Source organism: Palaemon carinicauda, chromosome 4 (genome assembly GCF_036898095.1).
Source record: "Palaemon carinicauda isolate YSFRI2023 chromosome 4, ASM3689809v2, whole genome shotgun sequence".
Lineage (NCBI taxonomy): Eukaryota > Metazoa > Arthropoda > Malacostraca > Decapoda > Palaemonidae > Palaemon > Palaemon carinicauda.
Window position 1 is genome coordinate 79,857,268 of NC_090728.1, and position 23,936 is coordinate 79,881,203.

A 23,936-nucleotide genomic window follows, 5' to 3' on the forward strand; every position below is an offset into this window, starting at 1 on the left:
GATAGCCATGTCGTCCTGATGGAAGGTTCCTTTAAGTAACCTCCTAGGGTATATTTGACTACAGTGACATTCCCAGAGAATTTAACTTAAGTCTCCAGAATTCTAACTCCTGGCGCAAATATCCTTAAAGTTTCCTTTTAGGATAACGCATAATATCAGGGAACGTATTTTCGACACGCCACATAGCAATCTGCACCCCGCATAGCGTTTACGCTTCAAGGGGGAAAAGTGGCAAAATAAAAGAGGAGCCGTTAATAAGGTTCCCTTCCTTCGTTACTGTTTGACTACTCAGATGGCGCCATAATCGCCACCATCTTTAATCTTTGTAGCGTTGAGCCAGTACTTATAGATAGAGTATTATTGGGAGGGATCCTGCCAAGGACTTTCATAGAAAGGAGGGTGGGTCCATCAGGACAACATGGCTATCTCACCAAAAATAGATTTTTCGCTTCGCTCAAAATCCGTTTTTTGGGCTCAGGCCATGTCGTCCTGATAGAAGTTTACCAGAGCATTAATGTATCCGTGGATTTCCGAGTTGTGCCTTAAACCTCAAGACAATATTTCCTTGGTCCTTCAGACCTTAAAGACCTATAACATTACCGTTATATGTCATTGCTTCTAATCATGAACTATATTAGTGCTTCCTGCCCCCTACAGGGAAGAGTCACACTAGACTCGGGAAAAAGCCTCGAAGTTTGCATATTTCATATGACCAACCTAGCAACCAGAAGGGCATACAGGTCTCACTGTATGCCTTTAGCAAAAGTTTGTATTTATAAACCCAACAAGGGTTCCTGTAAGCCACCGTAGCATCCATGGTATATCAGCCCAGCTGTATACCACAGCAGACAAGTTTATATCTGTATCAAAACAAGGTAAGCCTGGCCAGAAAAAGGCTTGTTTACGTTTAGGAACAAATCTACTATATTTGTTCAATGTAATTATGCAGAATAGTAAGGAATAAAAGTAATGCTCACACAACTTTATTTACATATGTTTAGGCCAAAATAAGACGCACAAAACAATTAGACATTTATTGTCAAACAATAAATAAAATTTCAGCATACATTTCATAATAATGTAAAAAATGCAAGTGAAATAGAATTTACAAACATAGAACATGCAGAACAAATCAGAAATACTTGTTTTATCTGAAAACAAAAATTCATGCCACTCAATTGCAAATTTAATAATTTCCTAATATCTTTCTGAGAAGTCTGTTTATTTACACTTGTGTAAAAATGCAAGGCACTAGTGTTAAGTCTATGTTTCTTCACCTTTATACACTGGAACAGTCCATAATGTCACTTTGATGACATTTCACTTACCATGTTGCACTATAATGTACCAACATGTACACCCAATAGAATTATAGTCCCATGAGCGAGGGCTCTCGAAATCCATAAGCTGGAAAAAGTTTAACGATGATGCAACTTTCCTAGGAACATGACCTGCGGGTGTACTGTCAGGATCCGCTCTGCGAATAAAGTAGATGATCTTTGCCCTTAGTTGTTTCAGGGATAAGTTTGAGCTCGATGTTTCTCCTTTAAAGAGCTGTCCTCCCCTGAAGTCTGAAGTTCTACGAAGATAGACCTTTAGACACTCTACTGGACACAGTGAGACATCTTCCTTCAGAGGGCAGATTCTCCAGGGACCCCACCTCATGGTGGGTAGCTCGTTCTTGGCGAGAAACGTTGGGTCGGGAAAGAGATTCAGTTCTCCCGTTTCAATAAACTGGATATGGCCCTCTTCCCTAGAAAGGGCCACTATCTCACTAACTCTAGCTCCTGAGGCTAGAGCAAACAAGAAAATAACTTTTTTAGTCAAATTTTTCAAAGACCAATTTTCGTTATTCAATATCGAAGCCAAATGTAGTACCTTATCCAGAGACCATGAAATGGGCCTTGGAGGTTCTGCTGGCCTAAGCCTAGCAAAGGCTCTAGGGATTTTGTTAAAAATTTCGTTAGAAAAGTCTACTTGGAAAGCGTAAAGCAAGGGTCTAGTCAAGGCAGATTTACACGTAGTTATCATGTTGAAATTTTACCTTCTTCATGAAGGTGAATAAAGAAAGATATGCAGAAATCTGTCGAGATTTCCTTTGGTTTCTTTGCCTTGACAAAGGCCACCCACTTCTTCCAAGATGACTCATACTGCCTTCTGGTAGATTTAGACTTATATTCCTCTAAGAAGTCTATACTCTCTTTCGAGATCCTAAGCCTCTTTCTCACTGCTAGGGAGAGAAAATCATGAGATGTAGGTCTTGGGTTTTCTGTAATGAAGAGAAGACAGTCGACTTCTGTACTTGTTGAGACAGAACTGGGTCCGGCAGGGGAATCAGCTGTAATTCCAATACTAGAGGGAACCAGTTGCTCCAGGGCCACTTGGGAGCCACTAGGGCTGCTGTTCCTTGAAAAGATCTCAGCTTGTTGAGGACCTTCATCAGCAGGTTGGATGGAGGGAACAGATAAATCCTGGTCCAGCTGTTCCAGTCGAGGGACATGGCGTCCACTACTTCCGCTAGAGGGTCCTCGTATGGGACCACATATCAAGGAAGTTTCTTGTCGCTCGTCCCGAAGAGGTCGATCTGCAGTTCCGGGACTTGATGTAAGATGAAGGAGAATGATCTTGCGTCTAGGGACCATTCTGACTCTATCGGAGTTAGCCTCGATAAAGCGTCCGCCGTCACATTGCGGAACCCTTGAAGGTGAACTGCTGATAAGTGCCATCTCTTCTTTTCCGCTAAGCGGAAGATGGCCAACATTACCTGGTTGAGTTGAGGTGATCTCGAGCCTTGACGATTCAGACATCTCATTACCACCTCGCTGCCCAGAATCAGTCTTATGTGGACTGAAGGGCGAGGGGATAATTTCTTCAATGTGAAGAAGACTGCCATGGCCTCCAAAATGTTGATGTGGAAGGTCCTGAATAGAGAGGACCAAGTTCCTTGAACTTTCCGAGGATGAGAGTGACCTCCCCATCCTTCTAATGATGCGTCCGTGTGGATGATGACTGAGGGTGGAGGCGCTTGCAGAGGCGTTGACCTCTTCAAGTTCTTGACCTACGACCAAGGCTTGAGAAGCGATCGTAGTCGGATCGGTATCGGTCTTCTTAGATCTCTTCGAGCGTTTGATGCGTATCTTCTCCAGACTCCTGATGCATCTTTTAGCTGTGCTCTTAGCACTGGGTTTGTCACTGATGCAAACTGGAGGGAGCCCAGCACTCTCTCCTGTTGGCGTCTTGAAATCCTGATGGATTTTAGTAGTTTCTTGACAGATCCCGCTATCTCTCTCCTCTTCTTTAATGGAATGGAGAGGCGATGTGACTGTAAGTTCCAATGTATATCTAGCCATTGAAACTTCTGAGCTGGAGATAGTTGAGACTTTTTGGTGTTGATCTTGAATCCCAGATGTTCCAGGAACTGGATCACTTTCTTGGATGCTTGCATGCATTTCGTCTCGGATGCTGCCCACACTAGCCAATCGTCCACGTAGGATATCACCTGGACACCTTGCAGGCGTAGTTGTTGAACGACTGCTTCTGCAAGCTTCATGAAGATCCTTGGGGCTATGTTTAGTCCGAAGGGCATGGCTCTGAAAGCGTACTTTCTTTTTTGTAGCCTGAATCCTAGCTAGGAGGAGAGTTGGCGATTGATCGGAATGTGCCAATAGGCATCTGCCATTTCTATGGAGACTGTGTATGCCCTTTTGGGCAGCAGGGCCCTTATGTGTTAAAGGGTCAACATCTTGAACTTGTCGTTTTCTATGAACTTGTTGAGTGGCGACAAATCCAGAATGACTCTGAGTTTGTCTGAGTCCTTCTTGGGAACACAAAACAGCCTTTGTTGGAATTTGATGGACTTTGTCCTCATCACCCATTTGCTTAAGAGCTTTTGGGTATATTCTTCCAGAACGGGGGTGGAGTGTTGGAGGAATTGAGGGAATGATGGTGGAGCTGTCCTCCAGCTCCAACCTAGTCCACTCTTGATTAGGCTGTGGGCGCAGGGATCAAAGGTCCAACGATCCCAGAATAGTCGGAGTCTTCCTCCTACCGGAAGCATCTCATTGCTCCTGGTTTCCGGAGGGCTTGCCTCCTTAACCGCGTCCTCCCCTACCCCCTCTTCCTCTCGAGGGACGTCTATCTGAGGCACCGCGGTAATGGGAAGTTGCTGTTGTTGTTGTCTAGTAGGGCGAGAGGGCAACCTTGGCCTCTTTGTCTTCTGTTTCGATTGGGGACCCTCATCCGGGGAAGACTTCCTCTTAGCCGACATGCCCAACTTCTGGAGAAGATTCGTATTCTCCGTGGCAGCCTTGTCGACTATTTCTTTGACAACTTCATTCGGGAAGAGGTCTTTCCCCCAGATGTTAGAAGATATCAACTTCCTGGGTTCGTGTCTTACCGCAGCCGAGGCAAACACGAACTCCCTACAAGCCCTTCTAGCCCTAACAAATCTATAAAAGTCGTGTCTTACCGCAGCCGAGGCAAACACGAACTCCCTACAAGCCCTTCTACCCCTAACAAAGCTATAAAAGTCTTTAATTAGGGTTGCCAAGTGTGTTTTGGCTATGACCATGAACATATCTGGGGATCTATGTTCACTGGCTATTGCCTCCAGGGTCACCTGGAGGGACAGAGATGCAGCAAGCCTTTCCTTCGTGTCCTGCTCCCTGCCCAGGAGAAAATCAGACAACTTGGGGAGGTTTTCGCTAAACTGACGTCCAGCGATATCGGCCTCCAACTTCCCGACTGAGAAGGTAAGCTGAATATCCTTACAGTCTTTTTGATCTGTTGGCAGGGCTAGGGAAAGGGGCCTACACTCCTCCAGTGTATGGCAAGGTTTCCCAGCTTCCAATGCCTTGATCACTCCCTTAAACCCTATTTCCACAAAGGGGAAGGCCATCGTCGCTGGAGCAAGAGAGGAAGGGTGTTTCTTACTCAAGGCTGGCACCTTAGAGCTGGTGAAACCCCTGTCCTTCAGACTGCTGGCTAACAAAGCTTGAGCCTTTGTATGGTCAAGCACTATGACCTCCTTGGGCTCTGTCTCCTCCTTGGATACAGGTTCTGTCCTTAGACGAACAAAGCAGTCAGGATAGGACTCAAAGCTCGGCCAGAACTCAATGTCCTCAATAAGGACAGCTCCCAGCTTTTCTGAGATGAAGATCTTGCCGTTTGTGATTGCATGTACTCGGTATGCCTCCATGGGTTTACCTCGGAGCACGAGGGAAGATCCTTAACATTGAGTCTCCTATGAGACCCACGGGCCGCTGCAAGCTGATGAATCTCCTTCCTTAGCGCAGCTTCCTTTTCTTTGCTCTTCTTCCGAAAGGTCTCCATCATGGCCATGATGACAGACAGGGTCTTGTCCGACTTATCAGGTGGAGGAGCGGAGGACGTAGAGAGCACTGGTTCTGGGGCAGGAACCGACAAAACAGACACTATTTCGACTTCATCCTCTTCCGTCTCTGGAGCCACCGTTGACTCCTCTTCTTGACCTTCAGCCAGAAGGTCCTTTTCGGTGTACTCTGACACCTCTGACATCTTCTCGTCATCTAGATGGATGTCCTTCATCGCATCCAAGACATCCAAGTCCACGGAGATCTGGACACAAGGGATCTCAGGGTGAGGCTGTGGAATGACAGCATCCGCAGATGCTTTGGGGAATAGATAGGCCCTCATAAGCTCATTGGGGAGGTAAGGCCCCGTGGCATTTTTCTAGAAGCCACGAACCCATCTGCGCAGCTTACTCCAAGCTGCATCCCTTGACTCCGCTGTCTTGGGGTCTTCAAAGGCCTCATTAAGCAAGTCTTTGCACACTGTACATACCTGGGGGTCCCAATATTTGAGAGGTCCCTTGGTGATGGAACAAAGGGAGTGTGTCCTACACTCCAGGTGGCCGCAGAAGTCCCTGCTACGCACGTTGCAGAAGACGCTGCAACATTTCACATGGTCCTCCTGTAAAGAGATGAAAATAAAATGAGCATAAAGTAGTTTATCTCACTAGATAAAATCACAAATATTATTAGTAATATTTTCCCTTTTATCGCATACAGCTTAGGATAGATAAGCTAGAAATGAATTAGGAAAGACACATATGTGTTTCCTACCCAGCCAATTGCTGTGACCTCCCTCAATATTAAAACTAGGGTTATCCTCTTCAGGAGGCCCGGTAGAAGAGTCTAGCCTATAAGGATAGAAGAGTGTAACTAAACACTAACTTCCAAAAGGATTAATAATGAGGGTCATTATTAACTGATCATCTATCAGTATATGGAAAAAGGAATTCCTCTCCTTTATCTTATAAGGTCTAAACAATAGACTGCGCCTGGACACACAGAGTATGCTGGAAAATTTAACTACTGTATACTTTTATACCATAGTTTTCTGTCTGCAGTATGCTCTATACTGCAGATATACTGGCTACTGTATAGACATACAGTATACTGTAGTTGCTGCCGGCATTTTGCTGGCAAGGCTAGTACCTAAGGCACAGATCAACTGACACAATATTAGCTAGAACAGTGGCCGGCGGGTCACCGGCTGTCGGCACACTAGCCCAGTCAGCATTCTATGTGGCAGGGTGGTAGCTGGTATACAGAACTCGGCCAGCTCTTGCTGGACAAATCTAGCCAGCATCTTGCCTGCTAGGGTAGTGGCTGGCAGCCGCCAGTTAGGTTAGTACCTGGCGGCCTAGTCAAGAGAGAGAGAGAAAGCAAGGAGTGAAGGATGATGTAAGAGCACTGTCTCACTTCCTTCCTCCAGAATGAGAGTTCTAATGGAAGGGGAGAATATAAGATAATCAAGTTTGCACCCATCAACCTCCGTTGCCGGTCGCTGCCGGGCATAGGACGTGAATGGCAACCCAAGGGAGGGCTGAAGAACACTCCATAGTAAAGGGATCTTCTGCCGGCAACTGGTCCTGCCGACACAGCTATCCTGGAGCTCTGTGTCTGATAGGGAAGCTGAATGACTAGGCCATACAAGCAGAAGCCCAAGCCAGCCCTACAACCTGCCGGCAAGCGGTGAGATTGCAGGACGACGGCCAAAGGATTGTGATGGCTAGGCCATCACTAAAGGACAGAGGGGGGAGGAAAAGAGGGTCCTGTATAAGGTGTGAGAGGAGCCGGCAGCATGCCGGTCCTACCACCCCTTAAGGAAGCTCTGTTTCAGTATTGGCGCCATCCTAGGCGGACGGAGAATCTATTCCCCAGCCTAGGGTCTGCCAATACAGTAAGGGGGCCAGCAGTCATCTAGCCGCCACCCTTAATCAGAGAGAAACAGAGTTCCTGTGCCAGCGCCATCCTAGGCCGCAGAATAATCACTATTCTTTAGCCTAGGGTCTGCAAGCACAGGACTAGCCGACTAAACCGCAGGGAGAAGGGGGAATCACATGGCCCCTTCAAGTGCAGTCTAGGGAGGCTAAGCCTCCTATGCCAACAACCAAAGCCCGACAGAGGAATGCATTCTCCCTGTCGACCAGCTGCCGGCACACGACATGTACTCTGAGGTTCTGACCTAAACCCAAAGCTTATCATCTGTAGCTAGGGGAAGGGGCAGAAAAAACCCTAGCCTAGTCTTGCCTGAATGACAACTAGGGGCAAGACTAACTAGGATTGTAGCCTTAGGCTACACTCAGAGGGAAGGAGGGATTACCCTATACGTGAGGGTAACCGGGGAGATTGTATGAAAGTATACTAAAGCCACTAGGCTACTAACCTAGTGACAGTGAGATCGACTACCTAACTCATCGAAGCTCTCTCGTATACATTATCTTGGAAGAAGAAAATTTTATATGCAATCAATATATCTTACATGTATAAATTGCCTAATATCTTCATCTAATTTTATCAACATCAGAAACACTTATCATATCATGCAAGAGTAAACTAGAACGCCCAGGCTAGGAAGCCTAGCGTAAACAAGATCGGCTACCTAATTCGCCGAACTAATTGAATACTATCGGCATAATATAATTAATTCCTAGAAATGAAGACTAAATAGCTAAATTAGTTATTTAAGCTATTATACCGGGAAAGTCGTTCTGGCTAATTAAATAACTCATGCGTTACGAACGACAGCACCGAAGACACCTCTGATCCAGGCAATAGCTCTGCCAAAAAATATGTTTAATTCGATTCAATTTTTTACTTTACGGAGAGAGCTATATGTATACAACATAAGAATCAAATACTCAACTTTCCAGAGGCAGAAGAGGCTGGAGATTGCATAATAAATCCAAAATTACGAGAGAGCACTGGGAAAACTACCGAGCGAGATCGCTACAGAAAAAGGAATAAAGATGGCGGCGATTATGGCGCCATTTGAGTACTCAAACAGTAATGGAGGAAGAGAACTTTATTAACGGCTCCTCTTTTATTTTGCCACTTTTCCCCCTCGATGCGTAAACACTATGCGGGGTGCATATTGCTATGTGGCGTGTCAAGAATACGTCCCCTGATATTATGTGATATCCTAAAAGGAAACTTTAAAGATATTCGCGCCAGGAGTTAGAATTCAGGAGACCTTAAGTTAAATTCTCTGGGAATATCACTGTAGTCAAATATACCCTAGGAAGATACTTAAAGGAACCTTCCATCAGGACGACATGGCCTGAGCCCATAAATATGTATAAATCTACGTGTACATGAATCTGACAACCAGACCAGCTCATAAAGAGACAGGGTCAATATATCATTCTCAATACTCACATCATTGACATAACATGAGACAATTCCCTATATAAATAGTGATCATACGAAGTTTACCTCATACAAATATGTCAAAAAGAAAAGGATATATATATATATATATATATATATATATATATATATATATACATATATATATATATATATATATATATATATATATATATATATATATATATATATATATATATATATATCCTTTTCTTTTTGACATATTTGTATGAGGTTGCCGGTCCCACCACACAACGAAGAAACTCTGTTTTAATATCGGTGCCATCCTAGGCGGTAGAAGAATCTCTATTCTTCAACCTAGGGTCTGCTGATTGGGTTAAGAGGGGGGCGGCAGGTTTGCCGGCCCCTCTTAACCTGGGAGAAATGGTATCTTTATTTTAAAATAAATTTTTAAATATACTTACCTGTTAGTTACGTATATATAGCTTAATCGCCCCCCGATTAGTCGCGCACACGGCAGAAATTCAAATTTCGTGGCAATCACCGCCAGGTGAGCAGGTGGTCATACCTGTGCGCCCTCTAACTAGGTAACTGGAACCATTCTCAACATTCCTCAGAAATTCCATGCCCCTGTTTTCAGAGGGGAGGAGGGAGGGCCCTTTTATATATGTAACAACCAGGTAAGTATATTTAAAAATTTATTTTAAAATAAAAATACCATTTTTAAATATGTAACTTCCCTGGTAGTTACATACGTGTATATATAGCTGATTGACACCACTGGTAGCAAGTTAGAAAACCTCAATCCCGTCGGGAATTGCTTCATAGTTATCCTGCCTCATTTGCCTGCATTCCTCAAGAGATTCAGCGATCCACCCAGGGGGCTGTAAAAGTCTCAGTGGGGCTGCCACAAAGTCCTCGACCTTAACGTGGCTAGACCTCCACCCTTGCTATCCTGGCATAGCCATGGACAATGATTCTGACCACCTAACTCAAAAATAAACTAAAAACACACACCATAAAAACTAACTTTACTTGCATCCCAGACTGTGAAAGGCTGCAACAACCTTCACAGACAACCTGTGATACCAAGTTCAGGAAAAAGGCAAGGGTATATAATAAAAAGGTTATAGGGTAGAGGCAGTAGTACCTTCTCCAACTACGACGCCAGAGGCAATATACGGACCCAGGGAGCAACAATCTTCATATTGGATCTGTACTTCTGTAAGGTAGCAGTCTGCGAAGATTGATTTACTTCGCCAGAAAGTCGCCTCCAAAATTGACTTCATTGACTTATTGTGTCTATACACCATAGAAGTCGCCACAGCTCTTACCTCATGTGGTTTTACCTTAAGGATGGGAAAGTTTCTCTCCTCACAGTTCTGGTGAGCTTCCCTTATCAAATCCTTAATAAAAAATGCCAGAGCATTCTTTGATAAAGGTAAAGAGGGTTTTTTAACCGAGCACCAGATGTTATCTGCTTGTCCTCTCAGGTTTTTGGTCGCCTGAAGATAAAACTTTAGAGCTCTCATTGGATAAAGGCCTCTCCTTTTCCTGTCCTACTAAGTGAGATAGCCCTGGGATGGTAAAGGATCTGGGCCAAGGTCGCGAAGGATTCTCGTTCTTGGCGAGAAAACCTAGCTGAAGGGAGTAAATTGCCTTTTCTCCATTGAAGCCCACCTTCTTCCTGATGGCTTGCAACTCTCCTACTCTCTTGGCTGTAGCCAACGCAACCAGGAATAGAGTCTTTTTAGTAAGATCCTTCCAAGAAGCCTTGTCGAGAGGTTCAAACCTGCTCAAGGTAAAAAATGCCAAGACTATATCCAGGTTCCAAGAGGGGGTTGGGTTGTCCTTTCTCTTAGCGGTCTCACAAGATCTAATGAGGTCCGAGAGATCCTTGTTTTCTGACACGTCAATCTGTCTGTGACGGAAGACGGAGGATAGCATGCTGCGGTATCCCTTGACGGTTGATACAGCCACCTTTTCTTTCGTTCGCAAATGCAACAGAAAATCTGCTATTTGGGTTAGAGAGGTACTGGAAGAGGAATATTTTCTAATCCTGCACCATTCTCTAAACACGTCCCACTTAGATTGGTATACCTTAATTCTGGACGTCCTCCTAGCTCTCGCGATAACTCTTGCGGCCTCCCTCGAAAAGCCCTTCGCTCTTGCCAGCTTTTCGATAGTCAAAAGGCAGTTAGATTGAGAGCGGGGAGATTTTGATGGTACCTCTCATGTGTGGCTGTCTGAGTAGATCGTTCCGACTTGGTAACGCTGGTAACACTCTGGGGGTATCTACCAGCCACTCCATCACTTCTGCAATCCAAGGTCTCATGGGGCAAAATGGAGCTATCAGGGTCATGCGGGTGTTGTTCGACTCCCTGAACTTTGTCAAGACTGTCCACGATCTTGAACGGTGGAAAAGCGTACACGTCTACTCCTTCCCATTCCATGAGAAAGGCGTCCACTGCCACTGCTTCCTGGTCTGGGACTAGAGAGCAATAAACTGGTAACCTCTTTGTCTTCTGGGTAGCGAAAAGGTCTATTGAGGGTTCTCCCCACAGCATCCAAAGGCTGGTGCACACCTCGTGATGCAGGGTCCACTCTGTTGTGAGAACTTGTCTTCCTCTGCTGAGAAGATCCGCCCTGACGTTCTTTTCCCCCTGTATGAAGCGTGATATCAGGGTTATATTCCTCGCTTTCGCCCACAGTAGGAGATCTTTCGCTGCCTCGTAAGGGGAATCTGAATGAGTGCCTCCCTGTTTCCTGATGTAGGCCAACGCTGTGGTGTTGTCTGCGTTGACCTGAACTAACTTGCCCTGGACTACCTCCTGGAAGTGCATTAGAGCTAGATGAATGGCCACTAGCTCCTTGATGTTTATATGCCATTCCTTCTGAAACACTTCCAAAGACCCGAGATCTCCCCCCTCCCCAGTGTTGCACCCCACCCCATGTCTGATGCGTCTGAATACAACACTAGGTCGGGGTTCTTCTGTTGAAGTTCGAGGCCTTCTAGGAGTTTGTTGGTATCGTCCCTCCAACTCAACTGATTCCTGATCCCCAGAGGAATCGGAATCCACATCTCTAGGCCTTGGTCTCTTGTCCAATATTTTGACAGAAGGAATTGTAGAGGCCGTAGATGAAGTCTTCCTAGGGATACAAATTGTTCGATCGAGGAGAGGGTACCCAGCAGACTCATCCATTCTCTCACCGAGCAGGTCCTTCTGTCTAGGAAGTGCTCCACCTTTCTTAGGCATTCTAGAATGCATTTTGGGGCTGGAAAAGCCCAAGAAACCACTGATTGAATCCTCATCCCCAGGTAGATGATGTTTTGTGAGGGTATCAATTGTGATTTGGCCAGAATTACAACCAGACCTAGCTGTTGCATCAAAGACATTGTAACTTGTAGATCCTCCAGACACTTTTCTTGCGACCTGGCTCTGATTAGCCAGTCGTCCAGGTACAGTAGGGTCCCGAATTAAGCGTGTTCGAATTACACGATTCCCCTTTTCCGCGATCGCCATTTTTCAAAAATAAATTTTCTGTATCTGCGAGGCTGTTCAAATTTCGCGAGTCAAGCACTACAAAATGTATCAAATCTATTGTCTTTTTAAGTATATTGGTAGCCCTAAATACGGTGATTTATAATAAATGTTACAAAACAATATCAACATTACATTTCATTAACATAATTTCATAATGAATAGCCTATTTAAGGATAAAATTCCACATCAACAATGAAATCAACTGTTAACTGTGCGAGTCCAGCTGACAAAATGTAAACAGAAATGTGGTTACGTTCTCGGCAATCTTTATCTTTCTCCAACCTTACGATAATTGTAATGGTAGTGTTAATGATGGTATATTAAAGCATTATTTTTGTTTAGTACAGTATATTTAAAAGCCTTATTTTTCCCTCTGGGCGTTCAAGGTTTTTACGAGTAGACTGGGTTCGTTTATCGGCAGTGAATAGCCTAAACTTCGGTAACGAGTCGTCAATATTTTGTCATATTTTAAACAGTATACATTTGATTTGCAAACATTGGTTTTGTAGAGTAGACGGTAAAATAAAATCTAGAGAGAGAGAGAGAGAGAGAGAGAGAGAGAGAGAGAGAAAGATTTGATGGCAGAAATCCCCCCCCCCTCTCTCTCTCTCTCTCTCTCTCTCTCTCTCTCTCTCTCTCTCTCTCTCTCTCTCCTCTCTCTCTCTCTCTCTCTCTCTCTCTCTAGATTTTATTTTACCGTCTACTCTACAAAACCAATGTTTGCAAATCAAATGTATACTGTTTAAAATATGACAAAATATTGACGACTCGTTACCGAAGTTTAGGCTATTCACTGCCGATAAACGATAACAAACCCTTTAATGCAAACTAACTGTATCCTTTGATATTCCTCTATATTTATCACGAATTCCTTCTATACCTCCTCAGACACTCTTATTTCAAATATCTAAATTATTCTTATCACAACTAACACCATCTAGTCATTTTCATTCCATTATATCTATTATTCCTCTGGATCTTATTCCCTTTCCTTGTTCTGTTTATTCGATGGGATTCGTTTTTCCCTTTACCGTCTTTCAGAATCTATTTTTAGCCACTGGCAACCAAATCCCCCCTTCCCCCGTCTCCTACCGTCTCCCCTGCGAGTCCACCCAGCCTATCTCATCACTCCCCCCACCTTCATCCTCCCCTGTTCTAGGTCTGTAACCTTCTGCGTCATAATATCTCTCTCTCTCTCTCTCTCTCTCTCTCTCTCTCTCTTCTCTCTCCTCTCTCTCTCTCTCTCTCTCTCGTTATACAATACTTACAAATAGATGAAGAAACCAAGATCGGTTTTCTTGAAGTGTCAATTAAATACAAAACGAAAAAATTATACCGTGTATACATCCATTTCAATCATAGCTTAAAATACGGTTTTTGATTTCGTCCGCAAACCACTATTTTTTAGGAAACACCATTCTATTCCAGAAAATCTTTACTCTTTAAATGTCAATTGCGCTATAATAAAAACATGTACTTATGTTGTTAAATTTCGGGTGTGTTTTAAAAATCGAGTATTGCTAACTTATTTTTGTTTTACTTTTGGCTGTGATCACATCAGCTGATGTCTAGCTTCCGCGCGAATACAATAACAAAGAATTGTTTACACCATTTCTTAACTTATTCAAACCATCTATACAGTTAATATTACATAAACACCAATGTGTTATAACCTATCATATTTATTGTTTAGTACTTTAAAACCATCCCTCTCTCTCTCTCTCTCTCTCTCTCTCTCTCTCTCTCTCTCTCTCTCTCTCTCTCTCTCTCTCTCTCTCTCTCTCTCTCACATCGAACGTTATAGCGGTAACCTAATTGTTCGGTGACTTTAAAAATAGGCCTAGTACTTTCTTATTTTACCTTTTTTGCATATGGATCCATAATTGAGGTAGGTACAAGTTGACTTATAACTGAAGTTAGGAAAAGTATTTTGGATATGGAAAGGACAATTATCTTTCGTAACAGTTTAGAATTATCGTAAGTTATCACTCTGTCATTAGCGGCAGTTTGCTATTGTGGATTAAACGCATAAGGAAAAAAAAATTTCCAGCTTTGCTACGAATTTAGGAATTTATATGGATACGGTAAGTAAAATATTTGTAATAACATAATGTTTACTAAATGTTTGTAATATCATTAGTTATGACTTAGATCATGTGTGTTAAATACATTCGTTTGTTTATTATGATCGAAGATGGAGCATAAACAAATGGAAGGTTTCCGTTTCAGGCGGCATCATAAAGAAAAACATTTCATAAATGGCATTGATTTCATTTATTTGAAAGTTCTAATAAAAAATAATTAGAACATTGGTAATAACAAATTCAACATATAATCTATACTTGGTAAAATTGCTGTCAATTCAAAAACACAGATGTATAAATGCGTCTGTTTCTTCGTTGTGATCAGAGATAAACGTAAACAAAACATTGGTTGTCGTTTTCTATTGTGCTTTTTAGCGTGTTTAGGAAACGCATGATATAAAATCGCCTTTATTTTGATAATTCTGGATTTTCAATCATACAACAAGCTAGTCTATAGAGTGATGGTTTTGCTATTCACCAGTTGTATTATACAATAGATATGACAAACATTAAAATTTGTCTGTATTTTGGGTTGTGTTATAACGGGAAATATATGGTGTTTACACCTATCCTGGTTGTAATTTTAACCATTTTTCAAGTTATTAGAACTTTAAAGTATATCAAATGTTTTATTTATTTACAAGAACAATTTGATATTATAAAGAAATACAGTATAGTACAAAGAAAGTATTGGAAATGGGTAGTAAACACATTTGAATAGGCAAATTGCTGGTTGCCATGGCCACAATGGAATTATTTCTGTTAGTTGTGTGTTTCGAAATTCGCGATTTTCCATTTACACGAGGTCATTAATCGACCAAATTCTCGCATAATTCGGGACCCTACTGTACATTGATATCCGTACCCCTTTCAGATGTAGCCAGCGAGCCACGATGGAAACCACTCAAGTGAAAACGTAAGGAGCCGTGCTCAGACCAAAACAAAGTGCTTTGAACTGATAAGTAGTTTCTTGATAAACGAATCTCAGAAATTTTCTGTAGTTCGGGTGAATTGGGACGTGGAAATACGCGTCTTGCAGATCTATCGATACCATCCAGTCTCCTTGTCTGGTGCCTGCTAGGACTGACGCAGATGTCTCCATGTCGAACTTGACTTTGCCTACAAACTTGTTCAGAGGACTTACGTCCAGAACAGGTCTCCAACCCCCCCGAGTTCTCTGGAACTAGAAAAAGTCTGTTGTAAAAACCCTCCGAAGAGGGGTCCTCTACAATTTCTATGGCTGCTTTTGACAGCATCTGGTTGACCTGCTCTTGAAGAACTGCTGCCTTGCTCCCCAAGTATGTAGCTGTCAACACTAAGGGTTCTGACGAAAGAGGAGGCCTTCTCAGGAAGGGGATCTTGTAACCCTCCTTCAAGACATCGACTGTCCAGTCGTCCGCTCCCTTTTGGCTCCACTCTTGCCAATAGTGGGATAACCTGGCTCCCACTTGTGTCTGGAGGTTGTAGGGCTCATTTCCTTGTTTTAGGTTTCTGCTTTGTGAATTTACGAAGTTGTCCTCAAGCAGCAATTCCCTGATTCCCTCTCGAAAGGGCCCACCCACGAAAGAGCTAGCAAGTGGGAGGAGCTTCCTTCTGCTTTCTGGCTAAAAAGCTAGCCGGGAGGACAAAGCATAGACCTCTTCTTAATAACTCCTGCCGTGAAAAGGGCGGAGAGTTCGACGGTCCCATCGCTCACGGTCTGATCAAGACTGGCAATCAGGTGCATCTGTGCCTCGTTCTTTACATCTGTGACCTCTGCGAGGGGTCCGAGAGTCCAGTCCATCAGGCTGAAGACCTCTATAGTTCTGAAGATACCCTTCAGCAAGTGATCCATCTCCGACGTGGTCCACATCACCTTAGACTTGGTCATGGCTGATCTACGTGAGGCGTCAACGAGTCTGGAGAAGTCCTCCTGGGAGGAGGCAGGAACTCCCAAACCGAGAACCTCCCCAGTCTCATACCACACACTGGATCTGGAGGCCAGTCTTGTAGGGGAAAAGGAAAAGGTAGTCTTTCCTAGATCCTTTCTCTTGAGAATCCACTCATTTAGAGTCGAAAAAGCTCTCGACCGATCTGGCTAGAACCGTTTACTTAAACAAAGAAGGTTTCAGGGGTCTGCCCTTCAAAAACTGCGAGGGCAGGCTTTGAGGTAAAGCCTGCGTAAAGTCCTCCGGAGATAACACCGCTAGAATCGCCAGCAATCTCTTAAGATCAACTGCATGAAGCATTTCCTGAGTTTCCCCTTCTGAGACTTCGTCTAAAGGGATAGCGATCTCCGAAGTAGAATGAGTTGGAGAAATACACGCCTCGTCTTATCTATTCTCATCGTCCAGCTGGAACTTCGTGCCTGAGTCCAGAAAGTTGCGAGGAAGCGTCACGCTTGCATGCGTCCTGCAAGCATCCCGCATGTTGCGAGGGAGAGTCATGCTTGCGTGCTTCTAGCATGCGTTTAGCATGCTGCGAGGAAGCATCAACAATGCGTCCAGCATGCTGCAAGGGAACGTCCTGCTCGCATGCGTCCAGCATGTCGCGAGGGAGCGTCAACTGTGAGTCCAGCATGCTGTGGGGAAACGTCTTGATCGCATGCGTCAAGCATGCGTCCAGCATGCCGCGAGGGAGCGTCAAGAACCTTGCCGCCTCCCGTAACGAGTCCTGATCGCTGCGAGGGAGTGTCGATGAGCGCTGAAGTTTCTCACTGGCTGATCGCGCCTTGGTCCGATCTAGTTCCTTTCCTAGGTCTGTTGATGTCCTTAGGTTCTTTCTTGCCAGCTTCCTCTGTTTGTGACTTATAAGCATCAAACAGAGGGACGTAATTGATCGCTTTAGCTCTGAAAGGTCTGTCGCTTGCGGCGCATCCTGCATGCGACCAGTCTGCTGCGAGGGAGCGTTGCGATTCCTATCACTTCCTGAACTGCGCTTTGATCGCTGCAAGGGAGCTTCTAAAGTTTCGGAAAACTTTGCTGGGGTCTTCTGGCCAAGAGGAGGAGAAGTCCCTTGCGACATCTCCCAATCCGGGGGAGGGGGAGAAGCGTGAACAGATGTAAAGCGCACGTTTTCTTCCTCCAATGAACTGTGTGTCCTACAAAAATGCTTAGGCGCGGACACGTCGTCTTCCTCCGACAGGAAGATTTCCGGCGAGCTCCAATTACTGCACGATGGTTGCAGGAACTTAGCAGGGGACCTATGTCTCTTGAGAGGCCTCGAAAGAAGAGGTTGACGCCAACCGCGTCTAGGTCTTGCGTCCTCTGACGAAGACGAACACTTCCTCATCTCGCCTTTCCTGCGGCGAGGGGGAGCATCCTGGGATGCGTCAACAGGATCGCTCGAGGGGACGTCCGTTCGTTGTTTAACGTCTTTCATCTCCCTTAGCCTTTCGACTTTCCTTCTCCCAGGGGTTGGGGAGCATGGAAGAGGTCCAGGGCTAGGAGTATGACAGACACGAACGGACGCACCCTCCACTGCACCATCACTATCCTCAAACTTGCGTTGTAACCCACGCACTGCCCCCACATCACTTCCTTTTCCGAAGTAAGGGATTGCACTTGTACACCCAAGGCCGAAATTGCAGCCAAAACATCCTTCAAAGAAGGCTCACTTAAATCGACACCGTAGTGGGGTCTGGTACTCCAGCCTTAGGATTAGGAATAGGAATATTAGTTTCATGCAAATTAGAAGGAACATGACTATCGGAAGACCTATTAGAAAGAACACTAGACGATCTAGCTCTCCTAAGCCTGTCCTTCTCTAATCGCTCAACATAGCGATCAGACTCCTTCCACTCTCTATCAGATAAAGACTCACATTCATTGCATCTGTTATTAATAGTACACTTATGCCCTCTGCAACTCTTACATATTGAGTGAGGATCAAGCGAGGCCTTTGGTAGCCGAGTCTTGCATCCCTTAACACACCTTCTAATCACAGAGTCAGCCATTTTGAAAACTAGAAAATAGTTAACTAACTGTCCAGGTCAAAAACCAACAAAGTCTATCTTAACCGAGTGAAAAGTCAAAAGGGAAAATCCAAAAAGCAGCGAAAGCCATCAACAATAATCAAACAAAGGGTACTTCACCAAATTTGTAGATAAAGCAAACCCACAACGTAGCGAATTTCCGACGTGTTGTCTCGAACAACGGCAGGGAATTTCTGAGGAATGTTGGGATTGGTTCCAGTTACCTAGTTAGAGGGCGCACAGGTATGACCACCTGCTCACCTGTCGGTGATTGCCGTGAGATTTGAATTTCTGCCGTGCGTGCCACGAATCGGCAAGATTAAGCTATATATATGTAACTATCAGGGAAGTTACATACTTAAAATGTTTGATTTATTTAACATAACAATTTAACAATATAAAAAATACAGTATAATACGTACATAGAAAGTATTGAAATGGGTAGTAAACACATTTGAATAGGCAAGGTGCTGGTTGCCATGGCCCTAATGGAATTATTTCTGTTAGTTGTGTTTCGAAATATGGGATTTTCCATTAATGCGGGTCATTGATCGACCAAATTCTTGCATAATTTGGGACACTACTGTACTGGAAAATACGTCACATTATGATTCTAGGGACACGTCACGTATAACTGAGTTTAGTGATCGTGCCCTGTAATTAATGACACTAATAGTACTCTTACACAGTTCATTCAACTCACTATATAAAACATATGTTTTGCATACAAGGATTAGGACACTTATTATCCGATAAAGATGATGACAATAATTGGAATAACATATTCTATCTGGCAAGCCCACGAGTTTCTACGAACTACGTAAGACGAATTTTGCAATCTGTTGCATTAATTTTGATGACGATTGTACAAGATTTGCAAAAATACTGAAGAATCTACAAAAGTCCTCAAGTTAATTACTGTGTGAATGAAAAGAAAATGGTTGCATCTCCTGACTTATATTGTCCTATGAGAAATGTGGAGATAAGATTAAGTGGTTCAGAATATTTTGATATGTTACCATCATGCATACCACGCTTTTATGGAATATTGTACACAAATATTAAGTAACAAACAATTTAGGGATACTACATATTCAAGAAAATTAAGTATTGTATACTGTACAAAGATCATCAACATAAACAAATCATACAAACCTGGTCTGTGGGCAGGATATTCAGTATGCAAACCACTTTCACCCATAAAGTATTGCCATCTAATTCCTGGATACCTCCTTAAATTCATAATGAACACTGAAACGAAAAAAGATAAAGGATGAAAAAGTACGAGGGGGGCAAGGTTCAATGTACATTTCTTTTCTATTGACCTACAGTACTAGGTAAGCAAGCTCAACACTGCAATAGTAAAATATACACCATTGACACAAATTATCTAGTAAGCTACAACCTTTCCAAATAACTTTATGATTTTCAAGGAAACAAATCTTACCAGTAACAGCAATTGGTAAGTAATAAATGAAAATAAACCAATCAAAACTGAGTTACTACCGCTGAACTACAATACTCGTTTTTTAACATGTTAACTAGTTAATAAACTCAATCAAGACAATACCCTAAAATCAACAGGTACAATAAAACACTCAAAGTGTAACTTCAAATAATGCACATCTTATGCCTACCATTTAAGTTTAAAAAACAGAAGATATTTTCCATTCAAACCCAAAAGTTATAATATCCAAAGACCAAAATTTCTCAAGTCAGGAAGATTGAAGAGGTAGTGCAGCTACAGTTAGTGCAATATTGCCAATGACCAGCAAGGATAGAGAGATCACAGGTGGGAAACTCATCTATGATATTTGAGTTTGTATGGAAACTGTTTATGATAAAAAACTTAATTTAGCAATATGAAAACCATAAACAATAAAATGCCAATATTAACACGAAGAATATCAGTCTCTTCCAATATCTGATAAATCAAGTGGATTGTTGAGGGACAAAATGGGGCAGAAGCACAGCCAGAGTTAATAATAAGGTGTGCTGTAATAAAGAAAGCACAGATACCAAATACCAAAACAAGTATGCTACAATACCATGAAATCTAGGAAGATTGAACTTCCTAACCATTAATGATGGATTTAAAAGAAGAAACGGACAGAGGCAGAGGAATGTGTTGATCTTTCAGACACTAAAAACAGTTGACTCATTACAACAAAAATTCCCAGCATTTACAACTGAATTACCTTGAGTGTAATTTATTACAATTGAATTGGTCATAACTGTATAATAGTGTTGAACCTGTTGTACTTTTGAATGGGAATCTGGTCAGCATAATTGATAGGCATAACCTTTCCCACGTCCTATGTATCGAGTGAAAGACAAACCATAGTTCACTAATGATTGTAGACATGTTTATTTGGAGAAGCAGGAGGCCTATCATCTATGGAAGGGTAACAGATCAGGTATGACTTGGAATAACTATACTTAGCTAAGAGTTTTTGTTCAAGAGAATTTATGCTTCAATTGAAAAGGAATACAGTTTAACTGTAAAACAAATCCTTTCTGGTAAAACCCAAGAACATCATAAGAGATGGCTACCCATAAATCTGGACTCTTTGGTAGAGACGTAACAGTTCCTCCTTTACTTAAACCTGATGGCTCTGTCACTCACTGTCCAAAGGAAAAGGCAACCCTTTTGGCTGATGTGTTTGACAGTAAGCCAAATGAGAAAATTGATCTTCCTCCTTCCTGTTTCCCTGATGCTAAACTAACTAGTTTAGCTTTTTGGTCTCGTGAAATTAACGCTCTCTTAATGGACCTTGATGGTTATGGAGGTGTAGACCCAAATGGCATTTTTCCTTTTTTTGTGAAGACTGTATATTCCTTACCTCCAAAGTCATCTCTTATTTTCTGCTAGTTAGCAAGAAGAGGTTCTTTTTACACTAGTTGAAGAACTAGTAATGTTACTCCATTATGTAAATGTATTTGTGGTAACTCTAGTCCAGCTGATTGCCGCTCAATTGCTTTAACTCCCATAAATCTAAAGTTTATGAACGTCTTTAGGCAAAACGTCTAAACACACTACCGCCAGAGAGTTATGGGGTCCTTTGACTGGCCAGACAGTACTACGTTGGATCCTTCTCTTTGGTTACGGTTCTTTCTCTTTGCCTACACATACGCCGAATAGTCTGGCCTATTCTTAACAGATTCTCCTCTGTCCTCACACACCTGACAACACTGAGGTTACTAAACAATTCTTCTTCACTCAAGGGGTTAACTACTGCACTGTATTTGTTCTGTGGCTACTTTCCTCTTAGTAAGGGTAGAAGAGACTCTTTAGCTATGGTAAGCAGCTCTTCTAGGAGAAGGACACTCCAAAATCAAACCATTGTTCTCTAGTCTTGGGTAGTGCCATAGCCTCTGTACCATGGTCTTCCACTGTCTTGGGTTAGAGTTCTCTTGCTTGAGGGTACAATCAGGCACACTATTCTATTTAATTTCTCTTCCTCTTGTTTTGTTAAAGTTTTCATAGTTTATATAGGAAATATTTATTTTAATGTTACTCTTCTTAAAATATTTTATTTTTCCTTCTTTCCTTTCCTTACTGGGCTATTTTCCCTGTTGGGGCCCCTGGGCTTATAGCATTTTGCTTTTCCAGCTAGGGTTGTAGCTTAGCAAATAATAATAATAATAATAATAATAGGCAAGATGCTGGTTGCCATGCCCCTAAGGGAATTATTTCTGTTAGTTGTGTTTCGAAATCTCTTCCCTAGTTTGTAATTTGGCTTTTATGGAGGCTTTTGAACATATGATGTGCTTCTTACAATCTCCAATGCTGTACAGAAATCCTTTGATGGTTGACAGGAAGTTCATAAGATTGGCCTTAATTTTAGTGCTGCTTTTGACCCAGAGGTCCTTGTTATTAAACTCAAACAGTTGAAGTAGGTGGGTCTTTACTTGGCATCATTATTGAACTTTCAAGTACAGTAATAGATCACAAAGAGTTGTTGTTGTTGGGTACCATAGTGGGTATAGGAATGTGTTATATGATGTTCCTCAGGGTAATGTTCTTGGCCCATTACTTTTCATACATTATACAGTACATATATGTGGTTTGACCTAGAAAAGAAGCTCATTACCTATGCATATGATGCTACTCTATATGTACCAACTTCATCTCCTAGATATATATCTGGGTTTGCTGATAGAGATCTTGCTAAAATCAGTGCATGGTGAAAATTATGGAGCATGAAGTTGAACCCTAGCATAACTAAAAATATGATTGTAAGTAGGTCAAAGATAGTGGCTCCTCAACATCCGGATCTTAGAATTGATGTTTTTTAACATTGTATGACTCCTTAAAAATTTAGGTGTGATTCTTGATATCAAATTTACTCTTGAGAAACATTCAGTCTGTCTATTCTCCAACTGCACAAAAAATTGGCTTATTGATAAAGTCTAAGAATTTCAGTGATCAATCTATTCTGCCTTGTTTAGAGTACTGTTCTCCTGCCTGATCTTCAGCTGCTGAATCTCATCTTAATTTGTTGGATAGGAACTTAAGGTCTATTGAATTTCTTATCCCTGATTTAGATAATAATCTCAGGCACCATCGTTCAGTTAGTTTGTTATGCCTGTTGTATAAGATTTTCCATAATTCTAACCATCCTTTGCATTTAGATCTTCCCGGATAACACTCTTCTATTCGTTATGCTAGGTATGCAATTAGTTATAGTCATGCCTTCTCCATTATAAAGCTCAATACTACACACTAATCTAGAAGTTTTATTCCAGCTGTGTCCAAGTTCTGGAATAATCTTTCTAATCAGATACAAAAAGTTGATTGGTCTTTATTTTGAACAGAATGACAAAAGTACAGTATATATATGAAATATCTGTTTTAATGTTGGTGCTGTTCTTAAAAAGTTCCATTTCAATTTTTCATTACTTCTCATGTTGTTGTTTTTTTTTTCCTTATTTCCTTTCCTCACTGGGCACTTTTTCCCTATTGGAGACCTTGGCCTTACAGCATTCTGCTTTTCCAACCAGGGTTGTACCTTAGCTATTAATAATAATAATAATAATAATAATAATAATAATAATAATAATAATAATAATATCTTAAAACTACTGTACATTGGTAAATGAATTAAAACAATTCACTAAGGAATTTGTAATAATAATTTATAAATTTCTTGCTGATGGGTTCAAGGCCATGCAACAGATTGCAATGCACAGCTAGATTGGTACTGATCTGTAATTTTGGATAGAGTGCTTTAACATTAGGTGGGAACTTGAAGTACTATCCTTACTCTGAATTTGTGTTAACAAATTCTATATTTTACTCAAAACAAACCATGTACATAAGTAACTCATTTGGTTATTAAAAATAATTTAAGACTAACCTTCATTATGGGCTTTTATTACTTTAATCTATTTTAGGACGTTACTAAACTATTTTATGATGTTTACACTACATACGGGTACTTTAGTGTATTTGATTAAGAGACTCTTTCATGCAAACAAGATAATCCTTACATTTACCCCGTAAGAGAAAAATCATGAAGAAATAGTGGCAAAGCTTGTAAATGAACAATTCACATGGCTGAAATAAATAAAAAATAAGGCACAAAACATGACTTCTGGAGTGGAGGAGCACACATTGTTCCATGTCGACTTGTAGACTGAAGAGGCTATTTGATATGCACAGTATGTTATTGTTGTTAGACGCTGGTCTCATTGCTTT

General features: G+C 42.1%; 1 protein-coding gene across 1 annotated transcript in view; it reads right to left on the reverse strand.

The window, feature by feature from the left end:
* Nucleotides 1-23,936, reverse strand: part of LOC137640023 (VWFA and cache domain-containing protein 1) — a 447,337-nt gene that overhangs the window by 288,560 nt on the left and 134,841 nt on the right. Inside the window, 1 exon segment of the mRNA XM_068372387.1 lies at nucleotides 19,391-19,486. Coding sequence (XP_068228488.1) covers nucleotides 19,391-19,486 — 96 coding nt within the window.